General features: G+C 36.5%; 3 protein-coding genes across 5 annotated transcripts; all 3 read left to right on the forward strand.

The window, feature by feature from the left end:
* The first annotated feature begins 775 nt into the window (after positions 1-775).
* On the forward strand, positions 776-6,902 carry LOC132634770 (protein NLP6-like). 2 transcript variants are annotated; one of them, XM_060350832.1, is made up of 5 exons: positions 776-1,247; positions 2,827-3,404; positions 4,413-4,460; positions 4,553-5,471; positions 5,598-6,902. In XM_060350832.1, the coding sequence occupies exons 1-5, from the start codon at positions 956-958 to the stop codon at positions 6,719-6,721; spliced, it is 2,961 nt and encodes a 986-aa protein (XP_060206815.1). In that variant the 5' UTR covers positions 776-955; the 3' UTR covers positions 6,722-6,902. The 2 variants fall into 2 exon arrangements, with proteins under 2 accessions (XP_060206815.1, XP_060206816.1); XM_060350833.1 differs by lacking the exon at positions 776-1,247 and adding an exon at positions 1,639-1,647.
* Positions 6,903-7,820: 918 nt separating this feature from the next.
* Positions 7,821-13,382, forward strand: LOC132634771 (protein NLP6-like). Its single transcript, XM_060350834.1, has 6 exons — positions 7,821-8,135; positions 10,133-10,617; positions 11,142-11,189; positions 11,270-12,008; positions 12,088-12,312; positions 12,888-13,382. The coding sequence occupies exons 1-6, from the start codon at positions 7,904-7,906 to the stop codon at positions 13,328-13,330; spliced, it is 2,172 nt and encodes a 723-aa protein (XP_060206817.1). The 5' UTR covers positions 7,821-7,903; the 3' UTR covers positions 13,331-13,382.
* An 826-nt stretch (positions 13,383-14,208) lies between these two features.
* LOC132634772 (mitochondrial pyruvate carrier 1) lies at positions 14,209-17,759 on the forward strand. Of its 2 annotated transcripts, XM_060350835.1 has the most exons (5): positions 14,209-14,331; positions 15,990-16,106; positions 16,711-16,765; positions 16,847-16,982; positions 17,524-17,759. In XM_060350835.1, the coding sequence occupies exons 2-5, from the start codon at positions 16,014-16,016 to the stop codon at positions 17,555-17,557; spliced, it is 318 nt and encodes a 105-aa protein (XP_060206818.1). In that variant the 5' UTR covers positions 14,209-14,331; positions 15,990-16,013; the 3' UTR covers positions 17,558-17,759. The 2 variants fall into 2 exon arrangements, with proteins under 2 accessions (XP_060206818.1, XP_060206819.1); XM_060350836.1 differs by lacking the exon at positions 17,524-17,759 and having other exon boundaries at positions 14,284-14,331; positions 16,847-16,986.
* The last annotated feature ends 727 nt before the right edge of the window (positions 17,760-18,486 follow it).

The following is an 18,486-nucleotide window of genomic DNA, read 5'->3' on the forward strand; positions in this document are numbered from 1 at the left end:
AAAACATTAGCTATTACCCTAACCCATGGCAGCGACATGAATCAAAGCAAAAACTAAAGTGGGCCCCCCCACAATACCAGGTGGCCAACCAAGTATGCGATTTGAACCAAACCCTCTTTTGGAGTCACAAATATTTGAACAAAAATTGTTAGATTCACATGAACTCCTTGACAATACTCTAAATCCAACCCCACTATTCAACGCCAATATAGAATTAGTGATATTAATATAGACCTTAGTAGATGTGAATTTGAATTAATCAGAATAAGCAGTGAATTTCTGATACCACATTATCACTACTCCCTTCCGGTTGAAAAAAGTGTCCACTTAACTTTTTTTCTTGGGTAAAAAAAGTATCCACTTATTAAATGAAGAAACAATTAACCTTATCTTTTCATATTTGCTCCTATTAAGTGTTATGTGATCAAATAGTTTAGTCAATTTACATATTTTTTTTCTTAGAGTGAGTAGTTTCTTAAGGGGTGTAAAAATGACTAAGTAAACTCTTTTTGTAATTCGGAGAGATTACTGTTTAAAGAAAACTAAAGAATTTTGAGGATTTACCGCTATTTTTTTTCGTATAGTGTTTTGATATGTTTTTTCTTAAGATGAGGATCTAGCAAAAACAAATTTTCTACATACCAAGATACTAGTCTGCTTACACACCTGGCTCAGTAAACTGACACTCAGGAGATTTTGGTGAGAGAGTATATATTGTAAGGTGGAAAGTAGTGCAGAGAATGATTTCCCGGCAATGTTTTTTTATGGATAAAACTTTGTGCAAGTAGTAACTAATACAACTATTAGATTCCAATATTTTCTCAATGGAATCACAGTCCTCAAAACTTAACCATTATCGTCATCTTCTTCGTCATCTTTCTCTTCTCGCCACATACATACATAATAATAATATAGATAGAGAAAATTATCATTTTCATCACGCGAAATTTCTTCAATGTCGGAACCGGAACAAGACATGAATAACACTCAGCTTTTCCGTTCAAAGCCGAAGGACTCGTCACAGCCGTTGATGATGGATCTGGATTTGGATCTGGATGCTTCCTGGTCGTTCGATCAGATCTTCGCTGCGGCTTCGAATCCTATGTCGCCGTTTCTCGTATCGAATATTAATACTAATTCTGAGCAGCCTACTTCTCCACTTTGGGCTTTTTCTGATGATAAGACTACCGGAAATGCTCTCTCAGGCGATACTCTAAAGCTCTCCAGCTATCCTAGATTTCTCACTTGTAAGCCACGAGCTTATACTTTTGGAACTATGTGTCGAGTTTAGTCAATGGCGTCTCAATAAAATTAGTGGCCTTTGGAACAAATATTAATCTGCAGCCTTAAATACTTGTTATCTAAAGCTAATACTTAATACTTTTTGTTTCCAATGTTTTTGGAAATATGTTTCAAGTTTATTCAAGGGGCGTCTCAATAAAATTAGTGCGTTAGGAACAAGTTTTACTTGTTATCTAAAGCTCTTCAGTTATCCTTTAATACTTTTTGTTTCCAATGTTTTTGGAAATATGTGTCAAGTTTATTCAAGGGCGTCTCAATAATATTAGTGTCTTAGGAACAAGGTTTAATCTACAGCCTTCAATACTTGTTATCTAAAGCTCTCTAGTTACCTTAGATTTCTCACTTGCAAGCCTCGGGCTTATACTGATGTTTCCAATATTTTTAGAAATGGCGTCTCAATAAAATTAGTGCCTTAGGAACAAGTTATAATCTGCAGCCTTAAATACTTGTTATCTAAAGCTCTACACTTATCCTTAGATTTCTTACTTGTAAGCCTTAGGGCTTATCAATACTTGTTGTTGTTTCCAATATTTTTGGAACTATGTGTCAAGTTAGTTGACTTAGCAAATATTCTATTGACTCTTTGAAGAGAAAGATAGATGATGAATATGAGAGTATATAGTAATACATCGTATTAACAGTTCTTTTAGCTCACTATAAAAATACAAGTTATGCCAGTTAGCTTCCAATTGGCTATAGGTTTTGATGTTAAAACTTGAAACTTGAAACCTTAATTTGAGTTTTTGAAGTTGTGATTTTGGAACTTGAAGTTGTGTTTGGACATGTTCATTTTACCTGGAAATAAATTGAAGTTCTGTGAGTGGAATTGAAATTTCTCCCGTGAGCCAGTTTTTGGAACTTAAAAATATTTTGAAGATAAATTTTCAAACTCTGATCAAATTTCAAGGCCAAACAAAAATTTGAAGATAAATTTTCGAAATCTGATCCAAAATCTATGGCCAAACGCTAGCTTAGTATTTGGTTTAAGTGTGAAAAAACGGGCTTTCTCTTGGAAAATTCAACTCTATAGGCTGAAGATTGCATACTAATAGGTTTCTGTCCTAGAACATTGATATAGCACGAGATCAACACGAGATCAAAGTAGTATTTTTTTTTTCTTCTTTTGACAAGTGCAAAAGGTTAAACTTTTTGTTACTCCTATAGATTTCTGTCCAATAATATTGACCTAAACTAGTTGTCACTCGTGCTATAGGTTTTTGTCCAGTAACACCCATTTCCAATGTACAAGGACTTGATTATGTATGTACGAGTGTTACTATGATGTGCAATAGTCTTTCTACAGTTAGACCATGTTGGACTAGCTACACCAAGTGATTAATGTTGGCATCTTTAACTTATATAATTTAAAGCTGACAATGGATATAGAATGATTCATATGATCGACCCCAACTAATATTGGGATTAAGTCGTAGTGGTTGTTTTTATAAGTGAAATATCATTGACATCACTTGGCTGTTGACACCAACGAAAGGTTCATATGTTATCCTTTTGTGTTTGGAGCAGATACCAGTGATCATGAGGCTGCACGTGAAACTCTGTCTGTCACTGACGATAAGAAAATACTTCCTCCACCAATTATGGAATTAACCCCTTTAGATTATCGGGAGGGGTCTTGCATAATCAAGGAGCGGATGACACAGGCACTTCGATACTTGAAGGAATCAACCGGAGAACGAGTGTTAGCTCAGGTCTGGGCACCTGTTAAGAATGGCGGTCGTTATGTGCTTACAACTTCAGGGCAGCCCTTTGTTCTTGACCCGGACTGTAATGGGCTTCATCAATACCGAATGATTTCTTTGATGTATATGTTTTCTGTGGATGGGGAGACTGATGGAGTTCTAGGACTTCCTGGCCGTGTCTACCGGAAAAAGTTGCCAGAATGGACTCCAAATGTGCAGTATTATTCCAGTAAAGAGTTCCCTCGTCTTAGTCACGCCCTGCATTACAATGTTCGAGGAACTTTGGCTTTGCCAGTATTTGAACCATCTGGTCAGTCTTGTGTTGGTGTACTGGAGCTCATAATGACTTCCCAGAAAATCAACTATGCTCCTGAAGTTGATAAAGTATGCAAAGCACTTGAGGTTGGTTCTTGTATCATTTCTGTTACATATCTCTCAGACTAGTTGGTGTGTTTCTCACTGACACTCGACAGCTTGTTTGCTGCACCAGTTCTGTGGTGTCTAAATGTTACAGTTATCTATTAATCTTATCATACTCGCTAACTTCTGAGGTTATATTCATTAATCAAAGTGGTGGCAAATTTTCCAAATTTTCTGTAAGTGCTATGCCATCCATCATTCTAAACTTCTTTATGGAAGTGCGCATCTCTGGCTTGCTGTATCATATTTCTAGTAGTCAGTTTAAATGTCTTTTCAAGTCATCAATAAGAAGAGCAGAAGGTGGCGGTTTTTGGAAACTGATATCTTGCTTTTGATTGCTGTGTTAGTGTCAAAATCTCAAACTGGACTATCAACAGGCCACTGTCCAAATATTTTAGATAATCTGGATGAATAACCTGTGTCAATTTCAATTAAGTACGTTATGCTATATAGAATGAATCTCAGGTTATTTGTAACTATATACTATAAATCTAGATTTGTAGTTATATTCTAGAATCAGAGACTGGATGACGTTTCGTTCTTGTGGCGAGCAAAGCTGGTGAGGAACTGAGTATTTCTATTAGTGTATTGCAACGTACCAGTTTTCAAAAATATTTCTATTAGTGAATCATCATTCTTTTGGATAGTTTGTAACTCTGCTAGATGCGATCTGATGAACTGGAATCTCCCTGTATAAGATCATAGCTGTCTTTTGCTTCCATATGCATGTAATGGATTGCTTTCTGTCCTCCTGTGATTTGATATTTTTGCTGGTTCGTGCATGTGCTCTTCACTGCATGGGATATCAAATTATCAGCTAGTGTTGATTAAACTATTTTGATAAGTACTTGTGTAGTTACTAAGAAGTTTTTACCAGGAAGTTGCATCTTCATGTAAACCAAATGCATAGCTTTTTCAATCCCCTTTTTCTACAATGAATATGAGCTTAAAAAAATTCAGTTTTGTTAAATGACTTCAGTTTTTCTGCAGGCAGTGAATCTGAAAAGTTCAGAGATATTGGACTACCCAAACCATCAGGTGAGAAAAAAAAGTTTCTGGACACATCTCATCTAAGCTGCTGTTGATTGTTTTCTGAATAAGTCTATGTCGTTGGCTATTGTGTGATCCAGATCTGCAATGAAGGTCGGCAGAATGCATTGGTTGAAATCTTGGAGATACTAACAGCTGTATGTGAAACTTATAAATTGCCTCTGGCTCAGACATGGGTTCCATGCAGGCATCGCAGTGTTCTGGCTGATGGTGGTGGGTTTAAAAAGAGCTGTAGCAGCTTTGATGGAAGCTGCATGGGACAAGTCTGTATGTCCACGACAGATGTAGCATTTTATGTGGTTGATGCTCACATGTGGGGTTTTCGCGATGCCTGTGCCGAGCATCACTTACAAAAGGGACAGGGAGTTGCTGGAAGGGCTTATGCTTCTCAAAAATCATGTTTTTGTGAAGATATAGGGCAGTTTTGCAAAACGGAGTACCCCTTGGTGCACTATGCACGTTTGTTTGGGTTGTCTCGCTGTTTTGCAATCTGCTTACGGAGCACTCACACTGGCAATGATGATTATATTTTAGAGTTTTTTCTGCCACCAAGTGATGGAGACTACAGTGACCAGCTGGCTTTGCTGAACTCGCTCTTATTGACGATGAAGCAGCATTTTAGGAGTCTTAGCGTTGCTTCCGGAGAGGAACTTGAGAACGACTGGGGTTCAGTTGAGATTATCAAAGCATCCACGGAAGAGAAACTTGGTTTGAGGTTTGAATCTGTGGCAACCACCAAATCTCTTCCTCAGCCTGCTAGTGTAGCAAATGGAAGGACGCATCCTGATCTAATGGAAGAGCAGCAGTCTCCTGTGGCAAAACGTGCAGAAGGCGTAAATGGTACAGCTGAAGCCCACAATCATGCTTCTTTCACTGAGAATAAGCAGACTGGTAAGAAATCAGAAAGAAAACGTGGAAAAGCTGAGAAAACAATAAGCTTAGAGGTTTTGCAACAGTATTTTGCTGGAAGTCTTAAGGATGCTGCAAAGAGTCTTGGTGGTACGCTGTTCAAAATATTAGGAACTTCTTCTTCTCTATGTTTTGCTTACAAATAATGTCCATTTTTTCCCTTTCCCAGTGTAGTAGCTGATTTGACTGTTCTCGTTAATGTTCTCGTAATTACAGTTTGTCCAACTACAATGAAGCGCATTTGCAGGCAGCATGGAATCTCCAGATGGCCATCTCGCAAGATAAACAAGGTTAACCGGTCCCTTTCAAAGCTAAAACGTGTAATTGAATCTGTTCAAGGAGCTGATGGATCATTCAGTCTGACTTCACTTGCACCAAATTCACTTCCTGTTGCTGTTGGTTCTATTTCTTGGCCTGCAGGCATGACTGGTTCGCCGGGTAAAGCTTCTGAGTACCATGAAGAGAAGAATGAGTTCTCCAACTGCGGAACACCAGGAAGTCACGAAGAAGCTGAACCCTCGAATCAAATGCTTGGAAGCAGGATTATTGGGAACGGCGAGCTCTCTCCAAAGCAGAATGGTTTTGTGCGTGAAGGGTCACATAGGTCCAGAACCGGTAGCTTCTCGAGAGAAGAGAGCACAGGGACACCTACCTCCCATGGATCATGCCAAGGCAGTCCTCCTGCAAATGAGTCCTCCCCCCAGAATGAGCTGGTCAATTCACCTACACATGAGTCGTTCATGAAAGTGGAAGGCTCTTTGGAACCAGCTCGTCAGACCACAGGAGAAATAAATTTATCCACTGCATTCCTAATGCCTGGGCTTTATATTCCAGAACACACCCAGCAACAATTTAGGGGAATGCTAGTTGAGGATGCAGGCAGCTCACATGATCTGAGTAATCTTTGTCCGGCTGGAGATGCTATCTTCGATGAACGTGTCCCGGAATACAGTTGGACAAATCCACCATGTTCTAACGGAATTACTAAACATCAGGCTCCTCTTCCTGCTGAGAAGATGCCACAGTTTTCTATGAGGCCCGAAGTAACTTCCGTTACGATAAAAGCAACATATAGGGAAGACATCATAAGATTCCGACTTTGTTTGAGTTCTGGTATATTTAAGTTGAGGGAGGAAGTAGCCAAGAGGCTGAAGTTAGAGGTGGGAACTTTTGATATCAAGTACCTTGATGATGACCACGAGTGGGTTTTGATCGCGTGTGATGCAGATTTGCAGGAATGTGTCGATGTCTCAAGATCATCAGGCAGCAATGTAGTAAGGTTGTTAGTTCATGATATAATGCCCAACCTTGGGAGCTCTTGTGAGAGCTCAGGTGAATGATTAGAATTTAGGTTGTAAATATATAAAACTAGTAAAACCATTCTTGTAGTGGTAGAGTTTTGTCTTTGTGGAGTGTAGGTTTTGGTAATGGCAGCTCCTTTTGTAATTGTAGAAGATTGTCTTTTCAATTGTGTTCTTCTTGTAAGCCTAAGGAAATAAGTTTTTGCTTTTGTTGGTGTAACTTCCACCTCCTTTTTATTCAGTTTCCATTATATTATTCCATTTTGAATATTAATATGATACAACAGATTCCTATAGCCCATCTGAATTGTTTTAAGAGTGGAGCATAATTTTCCTTGTTATTTGTTTGGAACCTTGAAGTACATACAGTAGGAACAAAGTGAGGTGATGCATCATTGAAAAGATCCAGTTTTAGTGCCTAAAGACGAACATATAGAATTAAAAATAGTTGATGATTCAAACTATAGGCTTTGACAACTTCGATGTAAAAACAACTGAGAATATCAGTTAGATATTTAGTTGATACGTGTTGAAAACTCAGTGAACCACTATTAAAATCTGGAATACGGCCCTTCCACATATACAAGGACTAAGTCGGAGTCAAATATGGCAGCTAAATTGAGTTACTTACCAAGGGCAAGTTAGGATTTTCGATAAGGACATCAAAATATAAAGAAACATATATACGGCATTTAAGAAGTTAACATATTCAACATATAGTATAAGTATATAATTTTTTTATATATAAATACAATGTAAAGGGTAGTCAATTGCCACCTCCTGGACAAAGATGACTCCGGCACTGGTTATTATAATTGATGATTTCGACTAAAAATCATAATCAATATTGTTACTCCCTTAATTTTATTTTACACGAATATATTAGACCGAACACAAAATTTTAATAAAAAGTTAAATGCTTTTAAAGCTTATGACGTTAAATATATCAGTATAGTTATAAATTTTTAAAATTTGTAATCTTAAATATGTGTGACTACAAACATTTGGATTAAGGATATATTGAAAGGTTTAAATTAAATTATTGTTAAAATATAGAAAGACTATACTTTTTGCCTGATTTAAAGGAAAATAGAATCGAGTAAAATGAAAAGACAAATACATATAGGTATAAACTCATTGACTTTGTCAATTACTTATATGTAGAGTCAATGTCCTTTATGGACCGATCAAAAAGAGAAAAAGGCTTGGATAAATGATACTATGATTAATAATATTTCTTTAGATCACTTTGCAAACTCGATGGAACAGATTGAGAATAATCAATTGCCAGTGATCAATGATGATGTTTATGAAGTATATACATCATCTGAGTTCATGAATTACATAGGATCACCATTATACTGCTCTGAAGAACGTTCTAATTTCCATTTAATGGTTTTCTGGAGCAACAACGTAGCTGAATCTAATTGTCCAAACAATCTTACAGAAACATGTAAGTAGTTCCAACTCACTGGTCTTTAATTCCTTTTCTTTTGCTTCGGATTTTAAGTTATATAGACGCTGACAGTGTAAAGAAATTTTACTTTAGTAGTAAAATTCAACTGGCTATAGCAGGTCTAGGTTACCTTATTAAGCTTGCCGTGAAAAGTGTTATGATATACTGTTAGTGCATAGAACGTAGGATGTGTTTGGAAAATGTTTTTCAAGAAAATAAGTAGTCTGATGTTTGATAAGTAAGCATAAATTATTAAAATACTGCTCGAAGAGCATTATATAATTTAAGTAAACGCTATTGGGTGTAGAGGTGGAAGTTGTGGGGTAGGGGATGTTGAGATTTATTAAAGTCACCAAGTAGTGAGCTTTAAAGATGAAGTGTGAATTGAGAAATGGAGGAAGTTGTGGGGTAGGGGATGTTGAGATTTATTAAAGTCACCAAGTAGTGAGCTTTAAAGATGAAGTGTGAATTGAGAAATGGAGGGAAGTAAAATTTTGAAAATGTAACTTTTTCAAGTGAGCATTCTAACACATTGGTGGTGGAAAGTGATACGTATGTATTTATATTTAGAAGCACATTTTTTAGCTCATAAAGGGTTAAGAAGATGACCTCTCCTCGCGCCGTCGTCATCGCATTTTATTTTCCCTTTTCATTATTTAATTTCCCACATCAGTCACTTTCTTCCCGAACAGGTACCTTTGCACCTTTTCAATGACTATAAATTTTCAGAGGCTTCACCTCCTTTTCAAACCCTGAAATCACTGAAAAAAGTTCGAACTGAAAAACTCCCCCCTCTTCTGCATTCTGCATATTTTTCAAAAGGAAAACATAAGTGTCTAGTGTGATTTGCTGCTGCTTTTTGAGTTTGTCGAAGTTCTGCGATTTGCATTGGCGCTATTGCAGAATAGTTTTCCGTTCTATCCTGGGAGAAATTAATCCATTAACCTTGTCAACAGTAATGGAATTAGATTTCTTAAGAACACACAAGAAAATTGTGGGCTCGGAAATTTTCAATTTCATCTAATTTATGTTTTTAACGTTCTTTTTTCTAGTTTTATAAAACAAAAACTTGTTTTGGTAAATTACTGTTAAAATTACTTGTTGTAGTAAATTCCTAACTTTAGGTCTTTATTCTATGTCCTATCCTTCCTGCGGATTCCCGCTTTCTGAAGAAGTAGCGACCTGTGTCTCCGGCTCTGGGAGAACTTTACCTATAGCTAACCTAGAGAGCTTTACTTTAAGATAGCTCGGGCAGGCACTCTTCTTCGGAAAGAGGAGTTGCTTGCCTTACCACATCAACCACCTTAACGCTGGAAGTTCTAGCAATGGGCAGCTAGGTAAAGGAATATTATATAGCAATTTCATATTCATTGGATAAGAGATTGTGGATCTGTTCGCAGTGAGGACAACCGGATTGGGACGATCAGGTCGGTTGAGGGCAGCAGCACACCAATAGGTGGATTGCTATTCTTGTACTCTTTGGGTAAAGGGCAGGAGCGCACCATAATCATTGACGAAGAGGAAGGCTTGGAAAGGGATCAAACATATTGAGGAGGAGTTTTCCTTTTTACTCGTCGACGTGAAAACTATTAAACTATTGCTTGAACTCTTACAGAAATAACAGGGGAGTGGTGTTGGGGGTGGGGAAGAAACATTTTTGACCAACCAAATATGGAAAAATTAGAAAATATGTTCTTTCATACCAAACACACCCTTAACGATGATGTAATTTTGTATCCACACAAATGTCCATGGTATGTTTTAAATTACAAGTTTCAAAAGTTTTTTATTTCTAAAAACTATGTGCCTAGTTAAACATCGAGTGTCACTTTACTTTCCTATGTTGCCTTTTTAGGCTTGTCGTGAAAAGTTACATGTTGTACATCAACTTAACATGATCAAGTAAAAAAATTTATGCGTTGTCAGAGAACTTAAAATCGGTTTACTTTTGGTACCATATTTTGTGATTCCTAATTCAAGTATATTTCTTGAAGCTGTAAAGCAAAAGATCAAAGCAGCACTTCAGAGAATAGAAACATCCCAAGTAATTCTACTACAGTTTTGGGGGTTGGAAAAGATTGAAGGTAGACATTTTCTAACAACTTCAGGACAACCTTTTGGTCTTAGATATCTATATAAAGGACTCTGCTGGTATAGAAAACACTGTCAAGGTTATAAATATAGTGTTGATAACGGCGAAAGTTGTGAACAAGCTGGAACTGAAAAAGGTCATCTTTTCGGTCCACCTGCTCGAGTTTTCCAGCAAAAATTGCCCGAGTCAAGTACTCATGTGGGGTATTACACGAATGAAGAGTTTCCGATGAGGGATCATGCTGTCTGGTGTGGTGTTCGGACCTATTTGGCTTTGCCTGTGTTTGAACCTATTGAAAAAAATTGTGTTGGTGTGATTGAGCTCGTCACAGTTTGGAAAGGTGGCTACTTGACCTATGAAGTTGATCGAGTACTCAACGCGCTTGAGGTTCGCCCTGTCTCCTTATTTTTGGCTTTTAGATGGACACATATACATAATCTTAAGTTAGTGAGTGCATGAGTATCACTGCACTCACTACTCCGTTGTGTTAGTGGCGGCGAATTTAACATATAAATAAATAGTTCGAGTGGCACCATCAAACTTGTATCTGCAAATTTTTTTGAGCAAAGAGCTAATTGGCTAATTTAAGTGTATGACAAAATCACGTGATTAAGGTTATAGTCTTGACCATGTTGGAGATGTTGGTTTGATTTAAGATGTTGCTCAGACTCTTCAAAATACTGTTGGGTGTGTTTCAAATCCTCCAAAAGCTGTGCATTTTTTTAAGGATTCGACACGGGTGCGATAATATTTTTGAAGGGTCCGAGCAACATAGGATTTAAGTTCCCTTAGCAGACACGAGTGTTAGTGGTGCTTCAAACTCTCATTTTTTAAGGTTCTTTACAATTCACAAGCATTAGATCATATAGTCGATTTTGTACTTTTGGACTAATATTTCGATCTCCTTGCAGGGGGTAGATCTCAAATGTCCTAAAATATATCTGGATAAAGGTAGAAAAGTAAGTTGCAACTTCATACTTTTGATCACTTATCCTTCTGAGTAGTAGTCATTTCATATGAACAAGATCCTTTTAAGCAGGTACAAGCAGAGAAACAAAGAGAAAGGGAGGAAATCAAAAGAATGTTAAAAATCGTGCGGGAAACACACAAACTGCCTTTCATTCGAGTCTGGATTCCCTGTATGAATCTTGAAATGGACCATAATGGCATGTACGTTGGCTGCACCGAGCATGTAATATCTGCTAGTAATGAAGTTTATTTTGTCGCGGATGAGGAAATGGATGCTAACGATCATGTTTACGACGACTATTACTATGACGATATGTTATGTTTCCGAGACATTTCCAAGTTACAACCCTTGCAGAAAGATCAGGGCGTTGTTGGGAAAGCGTTTTTTTCTGGCAAGTTGTGCTTTTGCGAGAACATAACTGATTTTGGTATAATTGAGTATCCATTGGTACATTATGCGCGCTGGTGTGGATTGACTACTACTTTTGCTATTTGTTTGAAGAATAAAGACGATGCCAGTGCCTACATATTGGAACTGTTTCTGCCCCCGGATAAGGCAGATCCAAAAATCTTGCTTGGATCAATTTTGTCTACAATAGGACAACATTTTCGGAATTTCAAATTTGCTTCTGGTCAAGAACTAGGAAATGATTCAAGTGTTCAAGTTATTAAAGCTTCTTCAAATAAGAATGTGGATTATTTTCATATATATCAAACTAGAGAAAGTCCGTTTATGCCTGAAGTATTGCACGCTGAAGAGCGAAGTAACCTACTAATGGAAGGCAGTGAAAATCACATGGAGAAAGAAGGTAGGATGAAGATTTTTAAATTTGAACAACTAACTTGATGGTACTAAATCCGTTATGATAAGTTTATTTTCATATGCAGCTATGTCTGAGTGCACGGCTCGGAACTCGGTGGATAATGGACAACAACCAATGGTTCAGTCTGAGGTCTTAAATACCGATTCACAAGTTATTTCGGAGAAGCAATGTGTCAGTGTTACTCATTTGCAAAAAGAAAGCAGAACCAGAACTAAAGACTCTGTAAACTATGATGATCTCAAACAGCATTTTAACAAAAACCTTTCAGATGCAGCTGAAAGCCTTCAGGGTAAGTTTTCTTGCCATTTTTTGCTTCAGTCCGAACCTTTTTTAGGTACAAAAACGACTATGCCATTGGGCTGGCTGGAAAATCACACTGTATATATAAGGTCAAATTATGTTTTCTTGTTTATATAGTAGATGACGAATCTCTTGGTGAAAATGGTGGCACCAGGTAGCATTTTCCCTAGTATCACACGACCTTTTATTGCGGATTTTTGATCCAAGAAAGATAGTAAGATTTGGAAGCAAGGGACATATTAAGAACCTTAAAAAAAAAAAAAATTAAAAGTATTCCATTAGACTTCATATAAGTAGGTTCGTACAAACCATAACCTTGTCTATTGAGAAACCATTTTGCATGAGGCCATGGGAGTTGACGTCTCCAAGCTATATTTCTTCGGATTTTAACTTACGTACACTACGTCTGTAAACAACTTTATACTATCAGTGCAGTATAACGTGTTACAGCAGGTTGCTTTTCTTATTCTCACCTTATTAGATCCACTTATTATAGTTATCTTTTAGCTCACCTGACAGTAGAAGTTAAAACTCAATTTCTTCTTCTTCTTCTTATTATTTCAGTTAGTCGGTCTACACTGAAGCGATTATGCAGAAAGTACGGTATTCGAAGGTGGCCATTGTCAAAACGAAAGAAGACTAGCGAATCCGATCGCCAGCCATTAACTATGCTTCCAAAGAAGAACAAATCAATAACTTCAGAAACTACACATACAGATCATGAGAGTAGCAACAGTTTCACAGTGAAGGCAACATATGGAGATGTCATGATGAGGTTTAAACTGTACTCATTGTCAAAAAAAGAAGATTTAGACAAGGAAGTGGCTAAAAGATTGCGATTACCAATTATGAGGTTTAGAATAAATTACATGGATGAAGATAATGATTGGATATGGATTGCTTGTGATGATGATTTGAGTGATTGTTTTAATAATGCTCAATCGTTAGGGAAGAACACAATCAAAATGTTGGTTCTACCAGCAGCCATAAATCATCTTGAATTGTAAACTTTGTGAGTTTTATCAAAATTTAGTGATTCTTTTAACATGATTTTCCGAACCTTACAGCCTGAACACCAGATGCTTCGTCCACCAAGTTGGCCTTTTCTTTTAGATGCTCATGTAATTATTATTTTGTCAGTATAGAAAACATTATATGATGATGTAAAATGTAGTGACTGAAAGATCACAATTTAAATTATGATGTTAAAACTTAAAAGTTCTAAGTTTAGTGACTCCATGAACCAGACTTCTACCGTGCAGTTATTAACTATGTTGAAAAAATCCCCACATGCAAACAAGAGATCACAATTTGTTTAAAATGAATGACACCTTTTCTTTTTTGAAAGCTATTTAATCTTTTCACACTTTCGTTTCATCCTTGATGACATACTTGTTGGACCCTCACCATTATTTATTTAAATGAAAAAGACATGTGAAACTCTCATAATTGTTTAAAAGGATCATTTTGATACTTTGAACCTTTTCTTTTGTTTCTCATCTCGGCGTTCGATACAAGACTCGACTAATACTGATCTGCACCACTAAGTCCCACTTTTTTTTCCCGAGTGAGTTAAAACATTTCTTATCACAAACGATTTCATTTTCAAGATTTAAATCTAAGATCTCAAATTAAAGATTAAGCGATATTTACCACTCTCATACAACCATTCGATGATCTAACTCTATGTTCAATCAAACACGGTTAAATAAAATGAGAGGGAGTATTTGAAACCTCCTACACCATTAAGGAGTGAAAAATAGGATACAAAAGAAAAAAGAAAAAAAAAAGAAAAAGGTTGAAGTCTCAATCAAACGTGTCAGTAACTGAAGTGAAGACCACGGAAGTTCCAGTATTCCCTAGTAGCATCTAATAACCCCCCCCCCCCCCCCCCCCCAAAAAAAAAAAAAAATCTAACACCCCCACTATACCAAAATTATTCCCCCCTACCTTTGACGACCACCAACCGAAACCATTGTTTGTAGCATTCCTCAGATCTCTCTTAAAGGTACCATCTTTACCATTTATTGATATGTTAAATCAATTTACTAATAAAAGGTATTCGATTTTTACAGTTTCACATGTATTTTTTGAATCTAATTTCTGCATTTCTTGTTTCTGATTATCCCTTTGAGAGAAAGATTCAATCTTTATTGTTTGGATATAATCTTTATGAATTTTGAACTGATTATTACTTGGTTAATTAGCAAAAGAAAGCACCCCATACAAGTAACAGTATTTCCACATCATCCTGGATTTTTTTGGGTGGGGGGGGGGGGGGGGGTTCAATGGGGTTTTTATTTTTTTATTTTTGCTTATGTTTTGATTTTTATGTTTATTAGTTGCAAATGGGAAGAAGAGAATGGGCCCGAATATTTAAACAGTGCCAGAACTAGTATTTTCACTAAGGGTGTTCAAGATTTAATATATATGTACAAAAAGTGTCATTCACCCAACTGACCACCCTTTGGCGTACGTAGAGGATTTATATAGCAGACACCAAATAGTTTAGGATTGAGGCTAAGTTTGTTGATTGATGGATAGGTGCAAATAGCCAGCAATACGTGTGGAGATTTGGATTGATGAAATTTTAGTGAGATTTGAAATTTGTGAGTTTTATCCTCAATGGTCTTTATGTATATGGAGTGGAAGAAATAGTATTATTCTGCGTCTTGTGTGTACATATTAGGTCCGTGTTTTTTGGCTTAGTTAAAATGGTGCTTGTTCTCTACTAGTATGTGTTTATTTTCAAAGAAGCTTGTAAATCTTCTTTGGTTGGTGGTTTGTTCGTGGTGAGATATTTGACTTGATGACACAATAAGATCTATTTTTGCATTTGCTGTCTAACACTCTCCACAAATAAATCTAGCTTCGGAAAAACAACTCGCTTAAAAAAAATCATTATAGAGTTTGTAGCCTCTCCTCTTTTTGCATAAATAGCTCTATACCTTTACTATGATTTCATTTCCTTTCTCTTAAATAGCTGCGACCTATGTACAAACCAGAGTCATCGGAATGAAGACACGGTATTGTGAGTAAGAGAATTTAATGAGACCATTACAAGGATGAGTAATTCATGCCTCTAACCAAATCATCTTTTTGGTTTTGATTGCTTTGATTACAAGTTGAAGATTGCCTAAAACTATAAATCATTTGAAAAGTGATGGGTTGTAAATTGGGGTTGAAATGGTTCTGTAGGAAATGCAAATACTACCAAAAGGCATGACTTTTTTAGATTTTTATTTATTGCATGTAAAATATTGATATGTCGTTAGTGGTAGAAATTTGAAACTTCTGTGTTGATAGTCTAATTGCTTTTAACCTCTTTTGCAATCTCGTTCTTGGTAAAATGAAATTTCTGTTGATCGGTGGTCTTATGCTGACCCCAACTTGCTTAGGATTGAGGCATAGTAGTAGATGCTGTTGTCGTGGCTTTGCACAGCGTTTCTTGTTAATTCCTGACAGGTCACAGAAAAGTAAACGTGTTTAGCTTTCTCCCTTTTCCATGCTATGTGTTGGTTTCTGCCTATATTAGACTGTATCCAATTATTAGCAGGATATCTAGTGTTTAACTCTTCTAGCAATACTCAATTTAAGTACTAACTATTGTCATATGCTTATGTCTCAATTATTGTTCATATACCTAAGTTTGTTTAACAATTGCAGGGTATTTCATATAGCTTGTCACACATGGCCGCATTCAAAGCATTTTTGAACAGCCCTGTTGGCCCTAAAACAACTCATTTTTGGGGTCCTGTAGCCAACTGGGGATTCGTCATTGCTGTATGTCTAGCTACTATAAAATTTAAATTCTGTTATTCGCTCCTTCTACATAGGGGTGTCAAATGGTGGGCGGGTTGGTTTGAATTTGACGCCTAAAAGTTACTTGGGCTGAAATGGGTTGGGCTAAAAAGCAGGTAATAACCCAACAACAAGAATAATATACCCGGTGTAATCCCACAAGTGGGGTATGGGGAGGGTAGAGTGTACCCAGATCTTACCCCTACCTCGTGGAGGTAGAGAGGCTCTTTCCGAAGGAAGCGGGTAATAGCCCTTTCCGCTCAATTCTTACTAAATTTTAATTTCTTTGTTTGTTCTTTTATAATTTTCTAAGTACCTAACAATTTTTATTTTTTTTAAATTATGGCTATCTATAACATATCAAATAAAAAATGCCATTTTGAAAATATTTTGACAATTTTTCTCGTGGATCAATTTGGGCTACATATCGGCCTAATTTTTAGATGGGTTGAAACGGGTTGGGCGAAAATGGTTTGAGCTAATAAATGAGCTCAAACTTGGGTGGGTCATGTTTTCTTGGGCTAATTTTGGCAGCCCTACTTCTGCATTACTCTTATTACTGAGTTGCATTGATGGTACTTTGCAGGGACTGGTCGACACGCAGAAACCACCAGAGATGATATCAGGCAACATGACATCAGGTAGAAAATTTGTACTTACATGGACGTTGATTTGAAATGATTTAGACCCCTCATCCCTTCTTTTTCCTTGGGGTGTTGCAGCAATGTGTGTGTATTCTGCATTGTTCATGAGATTTGCATGGATGGTACAGCCTCGGAATTATCTTCTTCTGGCATGCCATGCCTCTAATGAGTCGGTGCAACTCTATCAACTATCACGTTGGGCAAAAAGTCAAGGGTAAGTGATCAATTGCACTTATAAAGAGTGGAACATTCTGCTACCTTCCCAGAAAAATAGTACTTCCATTTTATTTTGCGTGTCTTAGTTTTACTGGATACGGAGTTTAAGAAAATAAATGAGGCTTTTGAATCTTGTGTTCTTAACTACGTCCTCCTGAACACGCAATCTCCGCTCCTCCTTCTAAACCTCTTTCTCGGCTGGGAGGGGACGGATAGGTGGTGTGGATATTTGTTATAGCCTTATCTATGATCTTAAGAGTTGAGATTGGACTACTTAAACATTCTTGCGAAACTAGATATATTTTTTTTTAATAACCGTGGTGTTTGGGCCGCTTGCGCGCACCTCGACTAATTCCACAGGTTACCTGCTCCCACCAGCATTAGTACTAGGTAACTCTGTCCATCAAGGCCTACTTAAATGTTCTTGCGACCGTAGATAATTTGAGGATTATGTCGTGCTTTCGAAGTTTCTGCACACAAATAATGTTTTGTAGCATGTGCTTTTCATCTGATAATCTTGATCTCTCTTTTCTCTGCAGATATTTGCAGCAGAATGCAGCCAAAGCAGAGTGATTTAGTTTTCTTTCTTGTTTAATTTTTGGACACTTTTCGCCTGTCGTTTTATGAGTTTTTTCATCAATTGTTGCAGAAAAACTTGCCTTTGATCATCAAAGAGCTGAACTAACAGACTACTCCCAAGTAAATCTTAGTACTATTAGTACTGGTACCTTTGGGATTCATTATCATGTCTATAAGAATTGCCACAATAACACAACACATTTTCAATGTATGACATGTTCATAAGGAGTCATTAAGGTTGCGGTTCGAATGGCTTCCAAAATTTAATGGCAGTTATTAAACTTATCGGAGAGGTAATGATTTTTGGAGTCTGTCAAAATTTATTTATAATAGTGATAGTAAATTCAAGCTTTGGTTAAACCATACCAAGAACGGTTCTAGAAAGAAGTAGAGATATGATGACATCATATTTGTATGATTGCATCTCATATAATAAAATTTAATTAATTAAAAATATTATTATTTAGTTAACTTACTTAAATCTGATCATATCATATCTAATCCGTTTGAATTCAAGTATTATGTCAGTGTACTATATACTCATGTTGTTGCATTTATCTGATAAGTTCAGTGTTCTTGTAAAGTACTACCCTACTACATCATGAATGGTCCAAATCTTCGAAGTAAAATTTTGATAGACGAAAATAAGAATTTTATATAATAAAATTAGAGTTTAACTTTTTTTCTTGCTAATTAGGTATGAAGTTGAAAGAAGACTTATGCCATTCGGACTCCAAAGTAATATCGAAGTTTATCATATATACTGAATACACAATCAAATTACTTAAAATGTAATGACAGAACTCTATTTAATAACTTATAATATATAGTAACTTGTTATAATAACTTAAAATTATCGTGATAGTGTAAAAAGCTAGTAGACGTTGTTAATGTATATAACTTAAATTCGTTCCAAATTCTAG

The sequence above is a fragment of the Lycium barbarum genome, chromosome 4, assembly GCF_019175385.1.
Source record: "Lycium barbarum isolate Lr01 chromosome 4, ASM1917538v2, whole genome shotgun sequence".
NCBI classification, from domain to species: Eukaryota; Viridiplantae; Streptophyta; class Magnoliopsida; order Solanales; family Solanaceae; genus Lycium; species Lycium barbarum.